At 44.4% G+C, this 22,746-nt stretch overlaps 2 protein-coding genes across 2 annotated transcripts in view; one reads left to right on the forward strand and one right to left on the reverse strand.

Annotated features, from left to right (window-relative positions):
- ext2 (exostosin glycosyltransferase 2) overlaps positions 1-22,746 on the reverse strand; it is a 187,928-nt gene that overhangs the window by 156,071 nt on the left and 9,111 nt on the right. The gene's annotated exons all lie outside the window — the stretch shown is intronic.
- Positions 575-2,484, forward strand: fibin (fin bud initiation factor homolog). Its single transcript, XM_033038620.1, has one exon. The coding sequence runs from the start codon at positions 1,090-1,092 to the stop codon at positions 1,705-1,707; it is 618 nt and encodes a 205-aa protein (XP_032894511.1). The 5' UTR covers positions 575-1,089; the 3' UTR covers positions 1,708-2,484.

A 22,746-nucleotide genomic window follows, 5' to 3' on the forward strand; every position in this document is an offset into this window, starting at 1 on the left:
GTGGGGAAGCTGGGCCAAAGGGCATGTTTCCACACTGTATCACGCTATGATTCCATCAGTGCTTGTGTGTGTGTGTGTGTGATCGCATCGCCGCGCATGTGAAAGAAATTAATCGCTCTACGCCTCGATTCATAGTAAGTAGCAAAAGTTTTCCATCGCCCGCAGAAATGTAGCTTGAGATTTCGAAAATAAATTGGGTTAGATTGGTGAGAAAAGTGCGTGTAGACTTTAGCGCGCAAGAGTGGCGATGGAACAGTGGATTTTCTTTATTAATTGCACAGTTTTGGAGTTTGAATAACTGAAGGCGCTAAGGAAAGGCCGAGAACGGAAATTTAGCCCAAACAAACGCAGGAAAAGAAACTGGTGTTTAAGAAGGAACTGCAGATGCTGGAAAAATCGTAGACAAAAATGCTGGAGAAACTCAGCGGGTGAGGCAGCATCTATGGAGCAAGGAATAGGCGACGTGTCGGGTCGAGAGACCCTTCTTCAGACTGACATCGGAAAATCGGAAAAGAAACGGAAATGGTTTTGCTGATTGCGTTTTAAATCTTGCTGCTGTTGTAAATGTTAGCTGGCTGGTTTCGACTGGTTTCTGGTCACACACGATGTGAACTCTGTAAACGGCACAAGCCCGAGAGAATAAAGACGTGATTAAAATAGAAAAGTCGGTGTTGCTGCGTGCGGAGAGGTGGCGACGTGAGTTTAGCGCTAATGTCTACGGCGTATCCCGCAGGGTCGCTGAGGGGAGACTGGTGCCGCTCGCTGCCAAACTATCCTCCAACACACATGCCGGGCTGACACGGGCTCTGTAGATGCGGAGCACGTCATCTGAAATCCTCATGTACACTGACGGCTGGTGAGAAAGGCGCAGCAAAAGGAGACGTGGAGAGAAAGGGGGGTTTAAAAAAAACTGGCTCAACTCAAATTACACCTTATGTCAGGATTGCGGAGGAATCATTGGTCGGAGACGCGATTGGAGAGTTGACGGGGAGTTCCACAGGGGGGTCCTACAATGGAAAAAAAATTGTTTCCGAAAAGTGTCTCCAGTCTGCCGTTGTGAAGTGCGGGCTGGGCTGGGCTGGGAGCAAGATGCTGGGTCCAAGCGTGGTGTACTTCAGCCTCCTGTGCTCGCTGTCGCGGGCTGTGTTTACCGGACCCCTCCACCCGGAGATGTCCAACGGTACTTTCCATCACTACTTTGTACCGGACGGGGACTACGAGGAGAATGATGACCCTGAGAAATGCCAGATGCTTTTCCAAGTGTCGGACGAGCGGCGCTGCGGGGTCGGAGTGGACACGGAGATGTATCTCAAGGAGGAGATGACCACCATCAGGAGACAAGTGCAGGACGCGGCGCGGGTGTTGGAAGGAGTCGGCAAGAACATCGCCTACGACCTGGAAGGCGAGGACAGCTACGGGAACTACCTCCGCAGGGAAGCCTCGCAGATCGGGGAAGCTTTCATGCATTCCGACCGCTCGCTGGTGGAGCTGGAAGTGAAATTCCGACAGAGTCAAGAGGGCGAGGTGAGGGAGGTGAACGCCATTAACGATGAAGTGGTTCACATGCTCTACAACACCAGGGAGATTCTGAAGGAGACGATGGAGATCTCGTCTGGGTTAAAAGACAAACACGAACTCCTCACCCTCATCGTCAGAAGTCATGGGACGAGGCTGAGCAGGCTGAAGAACGATTTCATGCGAGGCTGAGATTGCGACTGCTCACGACGGATTGCCAGTCCTCCAGTAATAATATTTCATTATTTCTGCAGCATATTTATCAAATTATATTGGCGTAATGTGAGATGTGTAAATGACACCCTCCCCCCATCTAATATTATATCACTAACACTGCGTAACAAGTCGCTTTGCGGCCAGCGTATCTATATGAAGCGTGGAGAGAGAGAGGTCCATTATGAAGCCACCCTGTCATTCTGTACATGTGTCAGTGTTTTGTTCAACGTTCGTTGCTGCATATGTTTTGTCGCCTTTAAATATATACTGACGTGTCACCTCAAACACCGCAGGCAGGTACAAGTATTTTAATACAAAAAATAAAAGATTTACCGCAACTATGCTTATTTAGGGTGGCTTTCAGCCGTGTCGTTTTGCGTGGGTCTAAAATAAAATGTAATGAGTTCTTTACGGTCCCTGAACACTAATGTCGATGGAATTGAAACATTATTAAGGTGGATATAAAAAGAGCATTTAGAACCAATTTGGAGACAGTAATACACTTATTAACGCCGCCCTTTTAGCAGCCATTCTCCGGATTGAACAGGTCAGAATTACTGCATACGCGCCGCGCTACTCGATTACAGCAAACTGACAGCTTTGATTAATGGCACAGCTTTAAAGTCTGGATTTGCCAACAATTTCCGCTCCGCTTTCAAGAGGTAAAACACACCAAGCCCGGAACGAGTTAATGTTTGTTTTCTGAGCGTGTCTTGTGGTCGGATCTTTTGACATTAAAGGATTATGGAGGGACTCGGATTTAAAGTGTCAGTTTATGAACAAACGCTTGAAAGCGTGCACTGTGAAATGACTCGGAGACGGAACTTGGCTGTAATATGTTGGATGCTAAACGCCTGAGAGAGAGACAGAGAGAGAGAGAGGGAGGGGGGGAGCGCCTAGCGAGTGTTCCCGCCCACGGGGGCGCTGTTTCTGTGGACACGTTTCACCCACAACCACTGTGACTCTGTAGCGAGCAAATCAGACAAGTCCAAAGAACCCACGCAAGTTAAATTCTACTCATGTGCCTCAAAATCCACTTTAAAGAGGAACTTCTGCACTAAAACCCAACCTATTTAATATTGGGTGAGTGAGGGTCTCGACCCGAAATGTCCCCATTCCTTCTCTCCAGAAATGCTGCCTGTCCCGCTGAGTTAAGGGGTCGGACAGGCTAGATGCAGGAAGATTGCTCCCGATGTTGGGGAAGTCCAGGACAAGGGGTCACAGCTTAAGGATAAGGGGGAAATCCTTTAAAACCGAGATGAGAAGAACTTTTTTCACACAGAGAGTGGTGAATCTCTGGAACTCCCTGCCACAGAGGGTAGTCGAGGCCAGTTCATTGGCTATATTTAAGAGGGAGTTAGATGTGGCCCTTGTGGCTAAGGGGATCAGAGGGTATGGAGAGAAGGCAGGTACGGGATACTGAGTTGGATGATCAGCCATGATCATATTGAATGGCGGTGCAGGCTCGAAGGGCCGAATAGCCTACTCCTGCACCTAATTTCTATGTTTCTATGTTTCTATGTTACTCCAGCTTCTTGTGTCTATCTTCGGTCTAGAATAGCATCTGCAGTTCATTTCTATACAAATAAAGTGACCACGTCGGATATGGAACAGATAACTATCGTTGATGTTTGTGAGTTCAGACTTTGACCAAATTGATACCGCTGTGGCTCGCGATATTAAACGGATATCCTGGGTGTAAAAACATAGCGAGCCGTACACGTACAGCATGGGAACAGGCCCAAGATTACAGTGCCTGCCGTGTACACTAGCCCTACACTCATCTAATCCAGTTAATGTCATTCTCATCACGTTCTCATAAACATCCTCTACCCCCCGACTCTCCCACACACCAGCGGCCAATTAACCACTTCCACCCCGCGCACCTTTGGGATTTTGAATCATTTTCCCATTCGGCCATTGGTAAAAGACGTCCATTTCCCATTGGGAACCACATTGATTGGTAGACTTTACAGCCGGGTTTCTTGAAGATTAACGTTCACAACAAATACATTATAGTGTTTTCCATTCACGGCTCGAAGGGCCGAATAGCCTACTCCTGCACCTATTTTCTATGTTTCTATTTTCTTACACCAACAAATGGCCGGTTGCAGTAACCCGGTAGCACCGATTTAGCCAAAGTTTCGATGGTCACTTCCTGCTGATCTTCGTGCAGTATCCATCTTGTTTTGATCTGAGTTCTCCACCACCCTTCCTCTGCACGGCCCTGCCGGTTTAACGATGACTTGTGGCCTAATTAGTGTGGGCTAATTAATGTGGGCTAATCTCTTCCTGGCGGCTTGATTCGCTTCCTTTGCCCCCCATGATAAAGTTTGTCCATCACATGGCTGGGACGGGAGAGTGCCCTGGAGTCTGGTAAATTGACGTGGCCGGCCGGCCCACCCAGCGCGACCCACTGAGTGTGGCCCGAGTCTCGGCGACGGGGTGTTATAAGGGATAGGAGTAGAATGAGGCCATTCGGCCTATCGTCTACGCCATTCAATCATGACCTGTTGGCCTGGGAGAGGACGCTGGCGTCCGTTCACGTTTGCCTTCAGTGCATTTGGGGGGCATTGTGCGGAGAGAGCTTTGGGGGCATCTATCTGTCCAACCGACACCACAGCTCCTGCAGGAAACTCCCTCAAGTCGCATGAGGTCAGTTCAAGTGGAATATAAAGTGTAGACACCGGGAACTGTAGGTAGACACAAAAAGCTGGAGTCATTCAGGCAGCAACTCTGGAGAAAAGGAATAGGTGACGTTTCGGGACTTCAGAGCTGTAGGTGCTGGTTTACAAAATAAATAAGTGCTAGAGAACCTGAGCTGCATCTCTGCAGGACATGGATAGCTCGTGTTTCCAGTCAGGGCCATTCCCGAAACGACGTCTATCCTCGTTCTCCAGAGTTGCTGCCTGACCAGCTCAGTTACTCCAGCACTTGGTGTGTTCAGTATTTCAAGTGGAATATAGCCCTGGTAGGTCGCTTTCGAAGCTTTCTTGTTTATTAGCTCGGTCGTATTAATGTTAGGAGGGAACACGAATTAACAGTCTCTTGTCCAGAGTAGATGAATCGAGGACCAGCGGACATTGGGTTTAAGGTGAAGGGGAAAAGATTTAATAGGAATCCGAGGGGTAACTTTTTCACACGGTGGTGGGTGTATGGAACGAGCTGCCAGAGGAGGTAATTGCGGCTGGGACTATCCCAACATTTAAGAAACAGTTAGACAGGTACATGGATAGGACTGGTTTGGAGGGATACGGACTAAATGCTGGAGGTGGAACTAGTGTAGCTGGGACATGTTGGCCGGTGTGGGCAAGTTACGACTAAGGGCCTGTTTCCACGCTGTATCACTCTATGGCTAATCATATTTCCTTGTATGAATAAGGGTGGGGATTGAACCGCTAGCTGTCAGAAGTCGATATTTTAGCTGCCGCGCTGTGTTCCAACAAGGAACTGGGCGACGTGAAGTTTTGTTTAAGAAAGAACTGCAGATGCTGGAAAAATCGAAGGTAGACAAATATAATTGCAGTTACATTTATTTTGGCGTAAATAGGCGTCCACAACACTGTGCACTCGTGTGAAAATGGTGTTTAACGGGCTAACGGAGGCACAAAACACTGGCGATGCTGCAATCTTGAGTAAAACGACGGCGCTGGAAGAACTCAGCGGGTGACGTTGCATCTGTGGATGGCGTGAAGAAAGAAAGCCATCCGAAACGTCGCCTGGCCATTCCCTCCACAGATGCCGCCTGGCCATTCCCTCCACAGATGCCGCCTGGCCCGCTGGCGCTCCAGCACGTTGTGGGGTTTTTTAAACAGCCTAATATCACGGTCACCTGTTAGATTATTCCCAAATACAACAAAATCCTTATTTGCGCCTTAGACCAAACAATATGACTGCCCGATGCCGCAGTCGCCGCCGCCGCCGCCGCCAATACCCCCTTTTCCACAATACACATTTAGTGTCAATACTTCCTACCGTCCATACACACAAAAAGCTGGAGGGATGCAGAGAGAGGGGATACCGGGGATACTTGGAGTGAGAGAAATCAATATTCATACCACTGGGGTGTAAGTTCCAGTGAGATGCTGTTCCACCAATTTGCGTTCAGCCTCACTCTGACAAAGGAGACCCAGGACAGAAAGGTCAGTGTGGGAATGGGATGGAGAATTCAAGTGTTTAGCCACCAGCCTTCCTTCCGTCCGATACCCACACCACGACAAACTCACGATCTCTCGCCGAAACAGGCCATTCTCGTCTCTCCACCTATGTGATGAGAATTCATCCCCCGCAAATATTACTTGGATCAAACGGATGGGGTCCAACCCAGGCGGTCATTTGTGAAGGAAGGAACTGCCGATGTTGGTTTACACCGAAGATAGACACTAAATGCTGGAGTAACTCAGCGGGACAGGCAGCATCTATGGAGTGAAGGAATAGGTAACGTTCAGACTGATGTGGAGGTGGGGGGGAGCGGGAACCCGCATCTCCCCCCCATCTCCACATCAGTCTGAAGAGGGGTCTCGACCCGAAATGTCACATATTTCTTCGCTCCACAGATGCTGCTTGACCCGCTGAGTTTCCCCAGCATTTTTGTCTACCTTCCATTTTTACAGTTTCTGCAGTTCTTTCTTAAACATTTGGTGTATATTTTGATGTCTATGTTTCGTTCTCCTGTGGGGAAAACAATGCACAAGAGGCGAGGAGGCAAGGTTGGAGGAGCGGATAGCGGTTCCGTATCACTCAAGGCTGACGTGGAGCGTTAGTGGCAAAGACACAAAACTGTCTTTGCCACTTCATTTCATAGCGCGTATATGAAAATAATTAAAACAATCGTCACATTTCACAATAGTTTAAGAATGGCCAGAACGTGTAGAAAGTTGCGCGGTCGGAGTAGTCCACAACACGTGTTTATTTACATCAATCGAAAACAGGAAATGCTGGGAATCAACGGAGATTTAGCAAGAAAATAAATGCACTTTGAAAAACAGCCTGGAATAGAAGATAGACACAAAAAGCTGCAGTAACTCCGCGGCAGAGGCAGCGTCTCTGGAAAGAAGGAATGAGTGACGTTTCGGGTCGAGACCTTTCTTCAGACTAAAAAAAGCAGCCTAGCGGTCCTACTGCACAAATTAACACCATTATATATATTATTAAATGTGCGCCACAATATCTGACAATAATTACCAGCACCCTTGTCTAAATCTCACACCTTTCCCAATTAATGCTTTCAGTTTAGTGCATAAAATGCCACCACATTAGCAAGATATCAGGCGACAATGTATGCGTAGGCAAGAACTGCAGATGCTGGGTTAAATCGAAGGTAGACACAAAATGCTGGAGTAACCCAGCGGGACAGGCAGCATCTCTGGAGAGATGGAATGGGTGACGTTTCTGGTCGAGACCTTTCTTCAGACTGAGAGTAATCCCTTCTCTCCAGAGATGCTGTATGAGTGTTGGGCAAAGTGGTCATGGGGACACTACTCCGTTTAGCAATGGTCCACACTTTCAAATCCGTGCCTCACAACCACACGGTGTTTACCTAAACTCGTTTAAACATCTGACGTAGAGATGAACTTGAATACAACTAAAGTTAAATTCTACACCAAGTGGATGAATGGCGGTGCTGGCTCGAAGGACCGAATGGCCTACTCGTGCACCTATTGTCTATTGAAAGTTACCGGTCTGCCCATTCTTACCCAATGAGCAACAGTGTGGCAATGAGCATTCATGCCCAACAGCACATTACTGACGGTAGACCAAGGGTCTCGACCGGAAACCTCACCTATTCCTTCGCTCCATAGATGCTGCCTCACCCGCTGAGTTTCTCCAGCATTTTTGTCTACCTTCGATTTTTCGAGCATCTGCAGTTCTTTCTTAAACATTACTGACGGAATAACTTTCTCCTGGATATTTCAGTTTACTGACATCATCACTAACCCATATCCCTCCTCCCCGCCTTCCAAACTAGCTTGATTGCAAGACAGACACAAAAAGCTGGAGTAACTCAGCGGAACAGGCAGCATCTGTGCAGAAAAGGAATGGGCGACGTTTCGGGTCACTTCTTCAGACTGAAAGTCAGGGGAGAGGGAACCCAGAGATATAAACGGAACAAATGAACGAAAGATATGCAGAAAAAAATAACGATAATTGCAAGACTGACGGAGAGCATCTGCTTTCTGGTTTAACCACGTGAAGTCCAATGTCTCTCCCTTTGTAAGATTGTGTCAAATGGCGTGTCCCAAGTTTGGGATCAATATGAAACTATTGCAAGAAAGGTTTGTTTTTTTAATTCTGTATTTATACACTATAATTATAGGACAACGCGCGTATGTATGTCTGATGCCACCGGATTTTATGGAGATATCCAATGCATTGTATGTCGTCAGATGTAACGGTTTGGTTTGGTGAATCTTTATAGTACTGGTTTGCAGACCCGCCGATAATTTCAGTGAAACACTGACAATTTACATGGCAGAAGAACTCGATGGGACAAATTCAAACCGAAGTCAAATTGAACTGACGTTTCAATCGTTGCCAAATGTTACGCCCATGTTGTGGGTCGAACCGCCGACCATCGGGATCCTTTGGGTAAAAGTGTAACCCAGCCGATGAATAAACTCAACACCACGGATGATAACGCGGTCACAGCAAACTACATGAGTGTTAACTTTGTGAAAACGTTGCTATCCTGATGGTTTGTAAAAGCTAAATCAGTATATTAAAATGTACCCAATGGAAAACAAAGACTCTCTCAACTTGTCACCGTTGCTTTGCTGCTACTAGAGCCAAAGAGTCATACAGCATGGGGAGTCCATTCGTCCCACCATGCCCATGCCAACCAAGATGTCTCATCTAAACTAGTCCCATTTTCGCACGTTTGGCCCATATCCCTCCCTTCTTATCCATGCACGTGTCCAAATGTTGTTACAGCGCCGGCCTCAAACACATCACTGCCCTAAATAATTCAAATGTTTAAACGGTATTAAAGAAGGGGACATCAGGTGTTTTGATCTCTTATATGCAATACTCCGGTATTTGAACGCTCTCAGCCTCTTACAAGGGAACGGAAAATGAGCAGCATTCTCTCCCAGACCACAATGCAATAAATCCGACTAGAAAAGCAAATGCATTGGACACAAGCTGTGAACTGTGTCGGGCTAGGCCAAGATGAATGCAAGGTCAAAAAGCCTATTGACGTGGCATCTTGGAAGATATATTGGAGGACCAAGGGGTTTGTAAGAACGAGGAACTAAAGGAACTATTAGCAAAAAAAACGAGAGAAAGTGAGCTTGAAAGATGACAAATCCCAAGGACTGATGATTTACATCATGGACTACTCAAAGAGAAACGTTTACAGATGGTGGAGACAGTGGTTATCCTCCAGAGTTCTATAATTTCTGGAACTGTGATCCCATTAATTAAGAAAGGAGAGAGATAGAAAACAAGGAACAACTGACATGTTAACCTAACATTGTGGCAGGGAATATCCTCGAATCTATAATGAAGAATGTGTAGCAGAACACCTTGCAAAGTATAGTAAGATTGTGCAGAGTAAACACGGATTAAAAGATGGAAAATCATGTTAGATTAATCAATGATTTGTTGAGATGACCGAATGTCATATTTCCAAGTTTGATAACAATAGGCATCTGAATGAGATTGGGAATTGGGAAGGGGATAGAAAGAGGTAGGGAATATGGAATGGACACAAAATGAGAGATGGAATACAACATTGGAACATTTAGGCTATCTACTTTGGAGAGTGAAACAGAAAAGCAGAATATTTGGTGAGAAATTAGGTAGTGCTTATCAAGATTTATCAAGACATTTCACGGATTGAAGTGCATCCAAGATAGAAAATAGAATACATTAAATACAATATTCATTCACAAAATAGATAAAACTCTTTGTCCAGTTGGATTTGCCCACCCATTTGAAAGAATTTAACAGAGAGATAGCAAAATCATTGCTCACATACTTTATAAATTGTTGGAAAAACCTATTGTGTCACAGGATTGGCAAATAGATATTATAATATCCATATTCAAGGAGGGCAGAATATGTGCAGTAAAATAACAGACTGAACACTTTAACATTGGTGGCAGGAAATATAATGGAATTCCTATGAAAGGGGAGAACAGAGGAACATCCAGAAACAAAAAGCAAAATAATGAGTTTTCAACATGGCTTTCAAAAGGGAAAATGGTCATCAATCAATCTTGCTGATTTTTTTTTGAAGAAAAGGGAGGTCAAGCAGTAGATTTTCAAAAGGGCTTATGCAAAACAATCCGTAATAATGTCAAAATACATGCAGTCAGCATAAATGTAGAATTGCTATCTGGCTCCAAGACCAAACCAAGAAGTGAAATAATGTGTAACTTTCTACAGAGCAAGTAGATGGTTACTCTTTTCCACAAGGATCAGTGCTAGGACCACTGCTGCTCACAAATTATATTCATCACTTAAGACTTTGAAATTTGAAAATGCAATGGTTACATTTGCAGGGGCACCAAGAGGAAGGAGATGAGTTATTTTTAAATTTCAAAAAATAAACTATATTCATTAAAGAATATGCAAAACAAAACAGCGCAAAGCTCTTGATACATTTTTAATGTGAGCCCAGTCCATCACGACCTCTCCACCACTTATTTTTCTTGCGTATGGCGTGCACAGCCTAAAGTTGTAGGACAACTTGTTCTATTTGATCTTGTTTGATTGTGCACGCCGGGTTGATTGCATTCGTCGAAACAGACCACGTGAAGGTTGCAATCTCCCTGCCCCTCTCCACCACTGAAAGCATATACATGAGCGCTACCTCAAGAAGGTAATATCTATCACTGATCCCCACCATCCCCACGATTCTCAATGCTACCATTGGGCAGGAGGTACAAAAGGCTGAAGTCCCACACCACCAGGTTCAGTAACTATCAGATTCTTGATCCAACCTATGCAACCCTAATCCTGCCTCACCAAGGGAAAACTATGGACTGCCTCTTGCACTACCATGGACTTGTTTTTCCACAAATGTCCTTTTTGCACAGCATTTTTCTTTTCACTATTTTGTATAATTTATTTGTAATTTATGTTTAGATATGTTCTTGTGTGTTGTCTAATATATGTAGCTGCAAGTATGATCTTCATCTCCCCTTACCTCACTGCACTTGTCCATATGCCAATAAATACCTGACTTGCAATCAGTCACCACACTGACCTGAAGGCACCAAGTTAAGGTATGTCCTTTAATCAGCTTTTGTGCTTCTGTGAAACAAGATAGACTTTGATGTCCTTCACAGTGACATCCTATCTGGGCAAACATGGGAAGAATACCAATAATATCCATAAGACAATATTTTCAAGACATGTGAGGCAAGGTGGACAAAATTGGAGCAAAATTAAAGCACTACAAAGTTCAAGAAAAGTACTGCAAAAAAGTGCAGTGGTCAAACTTTGATGATAAGTTTAGAGGGGATGATGGCGTTAAACGCTGAGTACTTCGAAGATTTTTTTGTCTACTTGATCAAAGCAAGCACATTCATTGTTTATGCTGTATGTTTCTTGGTATGAAATATTCTATTTAAACATTTCAGTTAACTTTTTTAAACATATTGTTAGCAAGAAGCACTTGGAAATTACTCTTGAAATACAATAGCTTTTTTTTTTCCGTGGCATAATTTACACATTTTTCGACGTTAAATTCTGAAAATATTTTTGCTGAATTTTTAAAGATAGTTTCAATAGTAAAAGAAAATACAGCAGTGAGCACATTTCCCAACCATAGAAACATAGAAAATATGTGACGGAAAAGGCCATTCGGCCCTTTGAACCAGCAGCGCCATTCAATTTGATCATGGCTGACCATCCTAAATAGGTACCCCATTCCTGCTTTTCCCCATATTCCTTGATTCCATTAGCCCCAAGAGCTACAGTATATCTAACTCTCTCTTGAAAACATCCAGTGAATTGGCCTCCACTGCGTTCTGTGGCAGAGAATTCCACAGAATCACACTTGCCTCATCCCTCTCCTCACGTCTGCTGCTACTTGGTGACTTAAATATTCACATGGACTCCCCCACCTGCAAGCTTGCATCTGAATTCGCCTTTTACTGGACAACTTCTCTCTCACTCAGCACGTCACCTTTCCCACCCATGACAAAGGTCACATCCTTGACCTGGTCTGCTCCACAAATCAACCGGTACTCGACCTCCATCCTTGCCTCTTCCCCCTCTCTGATCATAAGCTTATACGGTTCACCATCCCTTCTCCGACACCTCGCCCCCGCTTCCTCCGAGAAATCACCTTCCGTAATCTAAAATCCATTGATTCCCACCATCTCTCTGACCTGCTCTCCACCACTCTCCCCCTGGACTCAACCCCCATCTCACCTGATGATCTCACAAACCATCTCAACTCCACCTTGTCTACCTCCCTCAACACTCTGGCCCCCCTCAAAACAAGAACCGTAACTTTCAACACATCCTCACCCTGGTACACACCTGCACTTCGTAAACTGAAACAGACTGGTCGCCAACTCGAACGACTTATAAAGAAATCATCTCTCACAGTCCACCTTGAAGCTTACAAACTCCACCTCACTGACTACAAAGATGCCCTCATTGCTGCAAAATCTGCCTACCTCTCCTCCACATTCACCGATCCCTGCCTAAACCACAGAACCCTCTTCTCCACAGTGGGCAACCTCCTCAAGCCTCGAGTCAACACTCTCCCTACCTCTACTCCGGCTCTCTGCAACTCATTCCTCCACTTTTTCGCTGATAAAATCAGCACCATCTATCAATCTTTATCCCCTGTACCCGACTCCCCAGCATCTACTCCACCACCTACCAAGGCCCCTCCTTTCAACATCTCCACTGACCTCCTTACCGCTCCTCCACACTGCTTCCTCTCCCAGTTTGACCTGGTCACCCCTATTGAAATCTCCAAACTCATCAGTTCTTCCAAACCCACTACCTGCTCCCTCGACCCACTCCCCACTCCCCTGTTGAAGTCCTGCCTCCCCGTTCTCTGCCCCTACCTCACTAATCTCTTCAACTCCTCATTGTCCCAAGGAATTGTCCCCTCCGCTTTCAAAACTGCTGCCGTTACACCAATCTTAAAGAAACCTGGTCTTGATCCCTCCTCTCTCATTAACTACCGCCCAATCTCAAACCTCCCCTTTCTTTCAAAAACCCTGGAGCGTATCGTTGCGTCGCAACTTCATTCCCACCTCCTTGCGTATAACCTACTCGAACCCCTCCAATCTGGCTTTCGCCCCCTCCATAGCACAGAAACTGCTCTCCTCAAAGTCCTCAACGACCTCCTCACCTCTGCTGACACTGGTTCCCTCAACATCCTCATCCTCCTCGACCTGAGCGCAGCCTTCGATACAGTGAACCATAACATCCTGCTCACCAGACTCAAAGACCTCGGCATTGAAGGCTCTGCACTCAGCTGGCTCCGTTCCTACCTTTCCAACAGATCCCACTTCATCTCTCTCCACAACCACACCTCTGCTACAGCCGCAGTCACTCAAGGCGTTCCCCAAGGCTCTGTACTCGGCCCCCTCCTCTTCATCATCTACATCCTCCCCCTTGGTCAGATACTCCGCCACTTCAATCTGGACTTCCACTGTTACGCTGATGACACCCAGATTTACCTTGGCACCAAATCCCCCCACAACCCCCCCCCTCTCCCATATCAACTCCTGTTTGTCAGCTATAAAAACCTGGATGCAACATAATTTCCTCAAACTCAACAGCGATAAGACAGAATTCCTCCTCATAGGCTCCAAAGCCACACTCAGCAAAATCAATAACCCCACTCTCACCATCGACGGCACCACTGTCTCCCCATCTCCCCAGGCCTGCAACCTTGGCGTGATCTTTGATTCCACCCTCTCCCTTGAGCCTCACATCCGCCATGTCATTAAAACCTCCTTCTTTCATCTCCGCAACATCGCCAAACTCAGACCCTCTCTCACACCGCCTGCTGCTGAAAGACTCATCCATGCCTTCATCTCCTCCCGACTGGACTATTGCAACTCACTTCTCCTTGGCATCAGCTCCACCTACATCAACCGACTCCAACTGGTCCAGAACGCAGCCGCCCGACTCATCACCCACACCAAATCCTGGCATCACATCACTCCAGTCCTCAAAAAACTTCACTGGCTTCCCATCTCCCACCGGATCACCTACAAAATCCTGGTCCTCACCTACAAAGCCCTCCACCATCTGGCCCCCCCATATCTCACTGACCTCCTCTCTCCCTACCAACCCTCACGGTCCCTCAGATCCACATCAGCCGGTCTCCTCTCCATCCACAAGTCCAACCTCCGCAGTTTTGGGGACAGAGCCTTCTCCAGGGCAGCTCCCAGGCTCTGGAACTCCCTACCCCAACTGATCCGCAATTCCGTGTCCCTCACCATCTTCCAGTCCCGCCTCAAGACCCATCTCTTCACCTCTGCCTATCCTTAGCCCCACGTCCCCGTCCCTTTTCATCTGTGCATTAATTGCCTCATACTGTGTTTTGTATTGAATTCTGTCTTTACTTTGTGTACTAGTCATGTCTCTACTATTTATTTCATTCCCCTTAAATGTTTTTCCTCTACATGCTCAATTTTTGTAAGGTGTCCTTGAGACTCTTGAAAGGCGCCCATAAATAAAATTTATTATTATTATTATTATTAGATTCACAACTCTCTGGGTGAAACCAGTTTAGCAAGGGAGCAAAACAGAATAAAGTTCTATCTCTGTTTTGAGTCTGTGGTCTCAAAAAGGCTAGAGGTAAAGATGTTGCAGTTTAGTTAGCTTACTAAGAAAATGCAACATCAGACTGCATTTGTATTGCACTGCTGTTAAGCAACACAGAACTGTTGACTACCACTGGAAAAAACAGTTGCCTTTCCAAATATTATGTCCAGTGGCACTGAAAACAATTTAACCCTGACATTGTATAAATGTTTTTGTTAGTTTGATTACTGTATGCAGTTCCAGGATTGTAATGCTAAGGAAAGGGTATAGCAAACATTTACCAGAATGATAGCAGCATTAAAAGTCAAAATTCAATAATATCCTAGAATACGTTAAGAGGGGGCACATAAAATTTGAAAAGTGTGAATTATTTTAAGGGGACATCAGTAACAAGACAGCAAAATGGCATGTGTAATTCAAATATTTGGTGAAATATATGAAAAGTTTTCACATTGAGAACTATTAAGATTTGAATTTGATTACCAACAGCAATGCTGAACAGGGGGTATATCAATCACAAGGTCAGTGGCAATAATTTTGAAGAGGGATAATATAAAAAGATATGGGGAATAGGCACACTGATTCCCTCGAGTGGTTGAACTAGCACTGGTACCATGTTTAATGGCTATAAGTTGCTGTAAATGCTATATTTTATCTTGCAATAAAACTTCAAAATAAAATAGTTTATAATTTAACGAGAAACATATCATGTTGAGCAAGTTATCGCATTCCAATGACCTCAACTTTTCTGCCATACTAAAACCAAAGTAACCTCCAGATAGCTACCATTTATCATCAGTTTGTCAAACAAAGTATTCAGTATAACCCCAACCACAATGCTTCTTTTTTTCCCAAACACTCTGGCTTTGTTAAAAAAAAATCTCCCCGATATTTAAATATATACTGCTGTGTATCTTGGGATTTCAAAATCTTAGCCACTTCTGTTTGTAGTAAAATGATGAATCCTATTAAAAGTCCTCAGTCGAACAAAATGTTCCCAAAGATTTTAACCACAATCCTGACAAATGTGACTCCCACTACAACTGAAGCCCACAGAATATTCAGACTGCAGAGCTTCACTGCTGAAAGGGTCTTTTATGTAAAGTACTGCATGTAAGAATTCATAAATCATTCAACATTTCCAGCACTGGGATTTTAAATATTATGTAACAATAAACGAACATCAGCACGAGGTGGTTTCCTTTTGTCCAACTTTGCACATTGAAGTTGCACATTAAATTCTTGTTAAAATTACCCTCGACAAGAAGCTCAATTAGATCAGCATTTAATTGCTTTGGCCACAATAACGCGTCCAAGGCTGATCCTGCAGCATGCCACCCAGCAACATTCCCATTTGGGATATTTGGCGCGTTATGGAATACTGTCCAATACATCTGAATGATTGAAGGACCACGATGTTCAAGAAGCTTAATACTACCTCCCCAGCAGACAACTTGATTGACACCCCTTTTATCTCACCGTTGGCTGCTTATCCAACAGGCGGCACGATGGCGCAGTGGTAGAGTTGCTGCCTCACCAGAGACCTGGGTTCGATCCTGGCTACGGGTGCTTGTCTGTACAGAGTTTGTACGTTCTCCCCGTGATTCGCGTGGGTTTTCTTAGAGGATTTCAGTTTCTCACCGCTCTCCAAAGACGTGCAGGTTTGTAAGTTAATTGGCTTGGTATAAATGTAAAAATTGTCCCCAGTGTAAGATATTGTTAATGCGCAGGGATCGCAGGTCGGTGCGCTCAGAGGGCCAAAGGGCCTGTTTTTGCACTGTATCTCTAAACTAAACTAAATATTAATCACTGAAAATATATTAACATTAATTAGTTTTGAGGTAATAGCCTAATATTTGGAAAGTCAAAATCAGATTAATTTGAATCAACATGATTTCGTGAAGAAGAAATCACCTGATAAATGTACCAGGAATCCTAATTGAGATTTCAGAGTCAATAGGAGTGGACCAGCACATGTAAATAAAATATTTACCTTTTCAAAAGGAATTGGCAAATGCAAACAAAATGTAATTTTGCAAGAGCTCATGGCATGCGAGATAATATATTAGTAGATATATATCATCCCCAGATAGAGAATTGGCTGGGAGGTCATGTCGAGCAGGGATATCACCGTCGGGGTTCGGCGTCAGCGTTCCATCAGCCCGGCGAGAGGGCCTGAGCATCGGGCCACCCGGGGTGGCGACTGCGGGTGCTCGGAAGGCCCCGACCACGGGTGAACATCTGGGAAGATCGGAGGGGAGGATGGCTGGACTATGGTGCCTTCCTCACCTTGGTGCCATTGTGTTATGTTGTGTCGTGGACTTTCTGTGTTTGTGCTTTTTTTTAAATTCTATTTTATTTTTAATATGTTTTATTATTTATTATTTATTTATTTTTATGATACTGACTGTAAAGGGAAATTCATTTCGTTGTCTCTAATTGAGACAATGACAATAAATTTGAATACAATACAATACAATATGGGAGTCTATTTTCTGTGTGCTTAAGCAAAGCAAGAATTTCATTGTCCTATACAGGGACACATGACAATAAACTCACTTGAACTTGAACTTGAGAGTCATTTCCAGGTGGCAACCTATAAGCAGTGAAGTTGTCACAGGGATAGAATAAATATCCAGGATTTTGACCTGAATTGTTAACTATGTTGTTTTCTTCACAGACACCGCCTGCTTTCGAGAGTACAAATTTGGCTGCACATTGGTGAATGTATGGGGAGTATAGTAAGGGCTTGAGAACGCATCCTTGCGAGGTTCCTCTCTGGACAATTAGAATTTTATTTTTATTTTTATTTTTTTTAACCAAAAATAATGTAATCAATTATTAATAATACTATATACAGTACAAAATAAATCAAAACAAAACCCACCATTATAATACGAGACAAACAAATATGTTAAATAAACTAAGATACAAATATATTACAATCCTTACTGAGGATAACTTCTACTCCATGCGGAGCCCAGCGTTCACGTAAATCCCTCAGGGAGCCCGTGGACAGCGCAGGGTTGAAAATTATTGTGGTGGATTCTTTGATGTTAATTGTGTAATCTTTTACAGTATGTACACTGTGAATTTGCAGCAACGGTTTTGAGAAATATAGGCAGCCTGACTCATCTATCTTTTTGAAGTGTTTCTCCCATTCACATTTGCATCAGAACAATTCTCCTCCTCACCCCAACCCAAGACAATATTCAAGTCATTACTTGGAACTACTTTAAGATAGGGATGGACATGTTAAAATGCTCAACTGGGGTAAGGCCAACTTTGAGGGTATGAGAGAAGGTCTCGCTCATGTTGACTGGAGCAGGCTATTTGAGGAGAAAGGAACATCGGCCAAGTGGGATGTTTTTAAAAGTGTACTGAAGAAAGCGCAGGATGTGTACATCATAGAAACATAGAAACATAGAAAATAGGTGCAGGAGTAGGCCATTCGGCCCTTCGAGCCTGCACCGCCATTCAATATGATCATGGCTGATCATCCAACTCAGTATCCTGTACCTGCCTTCTCTCCATACCCCCTGATCCCTTTAGCCACAAGGGCCACATCTAACTCCCTCTTAAATATAGCCAATGAACTGGCCTCAACTACCTTCTGCGGGAGAGAATTCCACAGATTCACCACTCTCTGTGTGAAAAAAGTTTTCCTCATCTCGGTCCTAAAAGATTTCCCCTTTATCCTTAAACTGTGACCCCTTGTTCTGGACTTCCCCAACATCGGGAACAATCTTCCTGCATCTAGCCTGTCCAACCCCTTAAGAATTTTGTACGTTTCTATAAGATTCCCCCTCAATCTTCTAAATTCTAGCGAGTACAAACCGAGTCTATCCAGTCTTTCTTCATATGAAAGTCCTGACATCCCAGGAATCAGTCTGGTGAACCTTCTCTGTACTCCCTCTATGGCAAGAATGTCTTTCTTCAGATTAGGAGACCAAAACTGTACGCAATACTCCAGGTGTGGTCTCACCAAGACCCTGTACAACTGCAGTAGAACCTCCCTGCTCCTATACTCAAATCCTTTTGCTATGAATGCTAACATACCATTCGCCTTCTTCACTGCCTGCTGCACCTGCATGCCTACTTTTAATGTTCAAAAGGGAACTGCAGATGCTGGAATATCGAAGGTACACAAAATTGCTGAGGAAACTCAGCGGGTGCAGCAGCATCTATGGAGCGAAGGAAATAGGCGACGTTTCGGGCCGAAACCCTTCTTCAGACTGATGGGGGGTGGGAAAGAAAGAAGGAAAAGGGGAGGAGGAGGAGGAGCCCGAGGGCGGGCGGATGGGAGGGTGGGAGTTCTGATTTACATCGGTGAGACCAAGTGTAGGTTGGGCGATCGTTTCGCCGAACACCTCCGCTCAGTCCGCAATAACCTACCTGACCTCCCGGTGGCTCAGCACTTCAACTCCCCCTCCCATTCCCAATCCGACCTCTCTGTCCTGGGTCTCCTCCATTGCCAGAGTGAGCAACAGCGGAAATTGGAGGAACAGCACCTCATATTCCGTCTGGGGACCTTGCGTCCTTATGGCATTAACATTGAATTCTCCCAATTTGGCTAGCCCTTGCTGTCTCCTCCCCTTCCTTAACCCTCTAGCTGTCTCCTCCCACCCTCCCATCCGCCCGCCCTCGGGCTCCTGCTCCTCCCCCCCTTTTCCTTCTTTCTTTCCCACCCCCCATCAGTCTGAAGAAGGGTTTCGGCCCGAAACGTCGCCTATTTCCTTCGCTCCATAGATGCTGCTGCACCCGCTGAGTTTCCCCAGCAATTTTGTGTACCTTTGCCTACTTTTAATGACTGGTGTACCATGACACCCAGGTCTCGTTGCATCTCCCCCTTTCCTAATCGGCCACCATCGGCCAACATCAGGAGGAAGCTGAGATGGATCACACATTCAGCACCACTGGTTAAACACAGATGAGACTCACCTTTAGCCCTCATGTTGGGACCACAGTCTGTGAGCATGGGCGCAATCATGGAACCTCCTTCTCCTATTTAATCACCCATTACTATTCACAACTAGCTGTGATCAGACCGTCGAGCTTTGGTTTGATCATTGATCATGCGATCAATTAGCTCTATCATTTGTATCCCATTTGGAACGCATGTAGTCATAAGTCATAAGTTGAGTCTGAAGAAGTGTCTCGACATAACATCACCCATTCATTCCCTCCAAAGATGATGCCTGTCCTGCTCCGTTACTCCAGCATTTTGTGTCTATATTCGCATATAATCATGTTATTTGCCTGGCACCTCATCATTTTTAGGTGTTCCTGGTGCTATTTGAGCCAACACTTCTGCACACCACACTAAACCAGGGTTCATTCCCCAGCTTAATGGTATGATGTGACGTATATACTGTAAGATTACAGCTTGTAGAGATGGTACATATCATGATGATGGTCCAAGGGCCCTCAGATCTTTCTGATCTGTTCTGAGTCTACTCCATTTAACATTACATGATGGAAGGTGTTCGTGATGTGAAGGGAGGACATTGCTCCATATTGGCTGTGAGTGGTTACTTCTACCAGAGTCATCTTGGTCTGATGTATCTGCCACAGCTACAGGTGAAGATGGGGTCAGATTGGTTCATCGCTTATGTTGTTCCTGACCCAGATCAGCAGCTATATCAATACTGGCCATTCAGTCGGGCCAGTATTGCCGAGTCACTTCTGGTGATGCATATTGAAGTCTCTTACCCAGACTACATTCTACATTCTTGCTATCTTTAGTGCTTCTTCCAAATAATTTTCAACATGAAAGAGCTCTTTCCATCAGCTGAGGGAGGATTGTAGCTGGTAATCAGGAAAAAATTTATTGAGCTCATACTGTAAAACATCATGGAGTGGAGACAAGCAGCATCCCTGGAGAACATGGATAAGTGACCTTTCGGATCAAGACCCTTCTTCAGAGTCATTGAGAACTTCTACTGCTCCACTCCTGTTATACCACTATGTTGCCACCTCCATGGGTCTATCCTGACAATGGTACAGGACATAACTAGAGATGGTAATGGAGAAGCATGGCACATAGTCTGCAAGGTCCTTATGATTAACTCTGATTCAGTAGGATGTTGATTGTTACTTAGCAAATTGGATGTCAAAAGTGGATGCATCAATTCTGTTGTGGCCATTGCTTATTGCCAGCAGTTTGAAGGTACATATATTACTTACCATTTACCAAGCTGCATCTTTATGTTCTTGGCATAAAGTACAAAGCTAGTCATCTTTGAACTTTGACCCTATGACCGTGTTTCCAAACCCAAGGGTAACGAACCTTCCAAAACTGGATATAAACCCGATCTAGTCAATTGCATTATGATATTGAATTGATTACAATTGTAAAATTGGTAGGAAGTGATTTCACTTTTTATTGATACCAACAACTTACAAACCCATATGAATATAGAATAACAATCTATTGTTGTAATTTAGTCTGGAATTGATAACCATTTTGTATGTAGACTATAACTGTTGTATTGTATAAATCAGAAATGGTTGTCATGATGTTTTACTTAAAAATATGATAATAACAGAAAAAACATAAATTCATAATAATTTTAATACATGGTTTGCAATCCAAATATCAAAAAGGGAGTAAATGTGGAAGAACTGGAAATGAATGCAGGACTTTAAATAAACCCTGTGAGCCGTCTGTGCGGCCAAACAAACCAGTAAAAATGTCTGACAAAGGCGAATGAAAAAATATTATTCATATTTGCCTTTCACCCCTACTGGAACATGCTGGCCCAGAACTCTTATTAACTCTCTTTTTTTTGGATCCTATTCATCTGATGCTGTTTTAGTCCCAAGCATCTGTTCCCAATCTATTTTAACGATGTCCTCTCTTACACTATTCAAATAGGCCTTCCCACAATTCAAGGCTTAGCATTAGGACTAACCTTATCCCTTTTCAAAACTACCTTAACATTTACAGAATTACGCTCACAATGTTTTTCCCCAGCGATGCATTCAGCAGCTGCTTCATTTCATTTCCCACGATAAGATCAGAGTACTGCCCCCTCTTTAGTGGGATTTTCTAAATGTTGGCCAAAACATTTGATACACTTAGAAAGTTCTGCCGCAAGTAATTCCCTTGCAATGAGACAATCACAGGAATATTAAACATCCCATTCCTATAACGCCACTGCCCTAACACTTCATGCAATTTGCTAACATTCAGCAGATTGGGTTCCTTATTTCATACGTCACAACAGTGACTATATGAGTAAACTATACTTGTGTACTTTGCAATTAATGGGGCCATGTAAAACCCTTAAAAATACATCGTTAGACCACCAAATTTGTCTTTTAATAGGTGGACAGAACAGAATTGTGTACAAAACCCTATTTTTTAACACGAAAGACTGAGATTTGTTTCAAAGATGACTGGCTTTGTACTTGCTCAACCCATCGGTGCATATCGTTATCTGCAGCCTGTATGGGTCCATGATCTAAAGCAGCTTTTTCACGGGGCGACTTGACGCAAGAGTTAACCAGAGTTTAACATCGTGGGAACCTCGTGCGATAACAGTACGGCATTCATGGACCACCGTGGACCACCGTGGCGCTAACGGCAGGTAATCGTGTAACTTGGTGACTCGGGAGAAAATTCAAGCAAGCTTGAATTTCTCCAAGAGTGACTTGTACACTTGTGGTTGAGCATTGCAACTTTATATGAACGTAGTGGCCAGTGCGATATCCGTGCGATATCCGTAATAACTCTTGCGGTTACCGTGGGAACTCCTGCGAACGGTAAACCCGGAAGCTGGACAGAGGGGACAGAAGGTGAGTAAAAAAGGTGTTCTCAATATCCTTTATCTGGCGAAAACTTTGGAACTAGTCGTTCGGTGCGAATTGATTAAAAAGTGTTTGGAAATTTCAAACTTCAAATCAAATGTCTCTCAAACCTGCTGATTGTATCTGATTCCACTTTTCGTAGCAAGTTCCACTTTTCGACACAAAATGCTTGAATAACTCAGGCAGGAAGCATCTCTGGAGAACATGGATAGGTGACGTTTCGGTTCCAGCTGGGAAAGAGGAGGCAGGATCAAGCGTGGCAGGTGTCGGAAGGAACTGCAGATGCTGCTTTAAATCGAAGATACACAAAATGCTGGAGTAACTCAGCGAGTTACTCCAGCATTTTGATCTCTGGATGGAAGGAATGGGTTTCCCAAACTCACCCATTCCTTAAACCCATTCTTTCTCTCCAGAGATGCTGCCTGTTCCTCTGAGTTACTCCAGCATTCTGTG

This window comes from Amblyraja radiata, chromosome 20, assembly GCF_010909765.2.
Source record: "Amblyraja radiata isolate CabotCenter1 chromosome 20, sAmbRad1.1.pri, whole genome shotgun sequence".
Classification (NCBI taxonomy): domain Eukaryota; kingdom Metazoa; phylum Chordata; class Chondrichthyes; order Rajiformes; family Rajidae; genus Amblyraja; species Amblyraja radiata.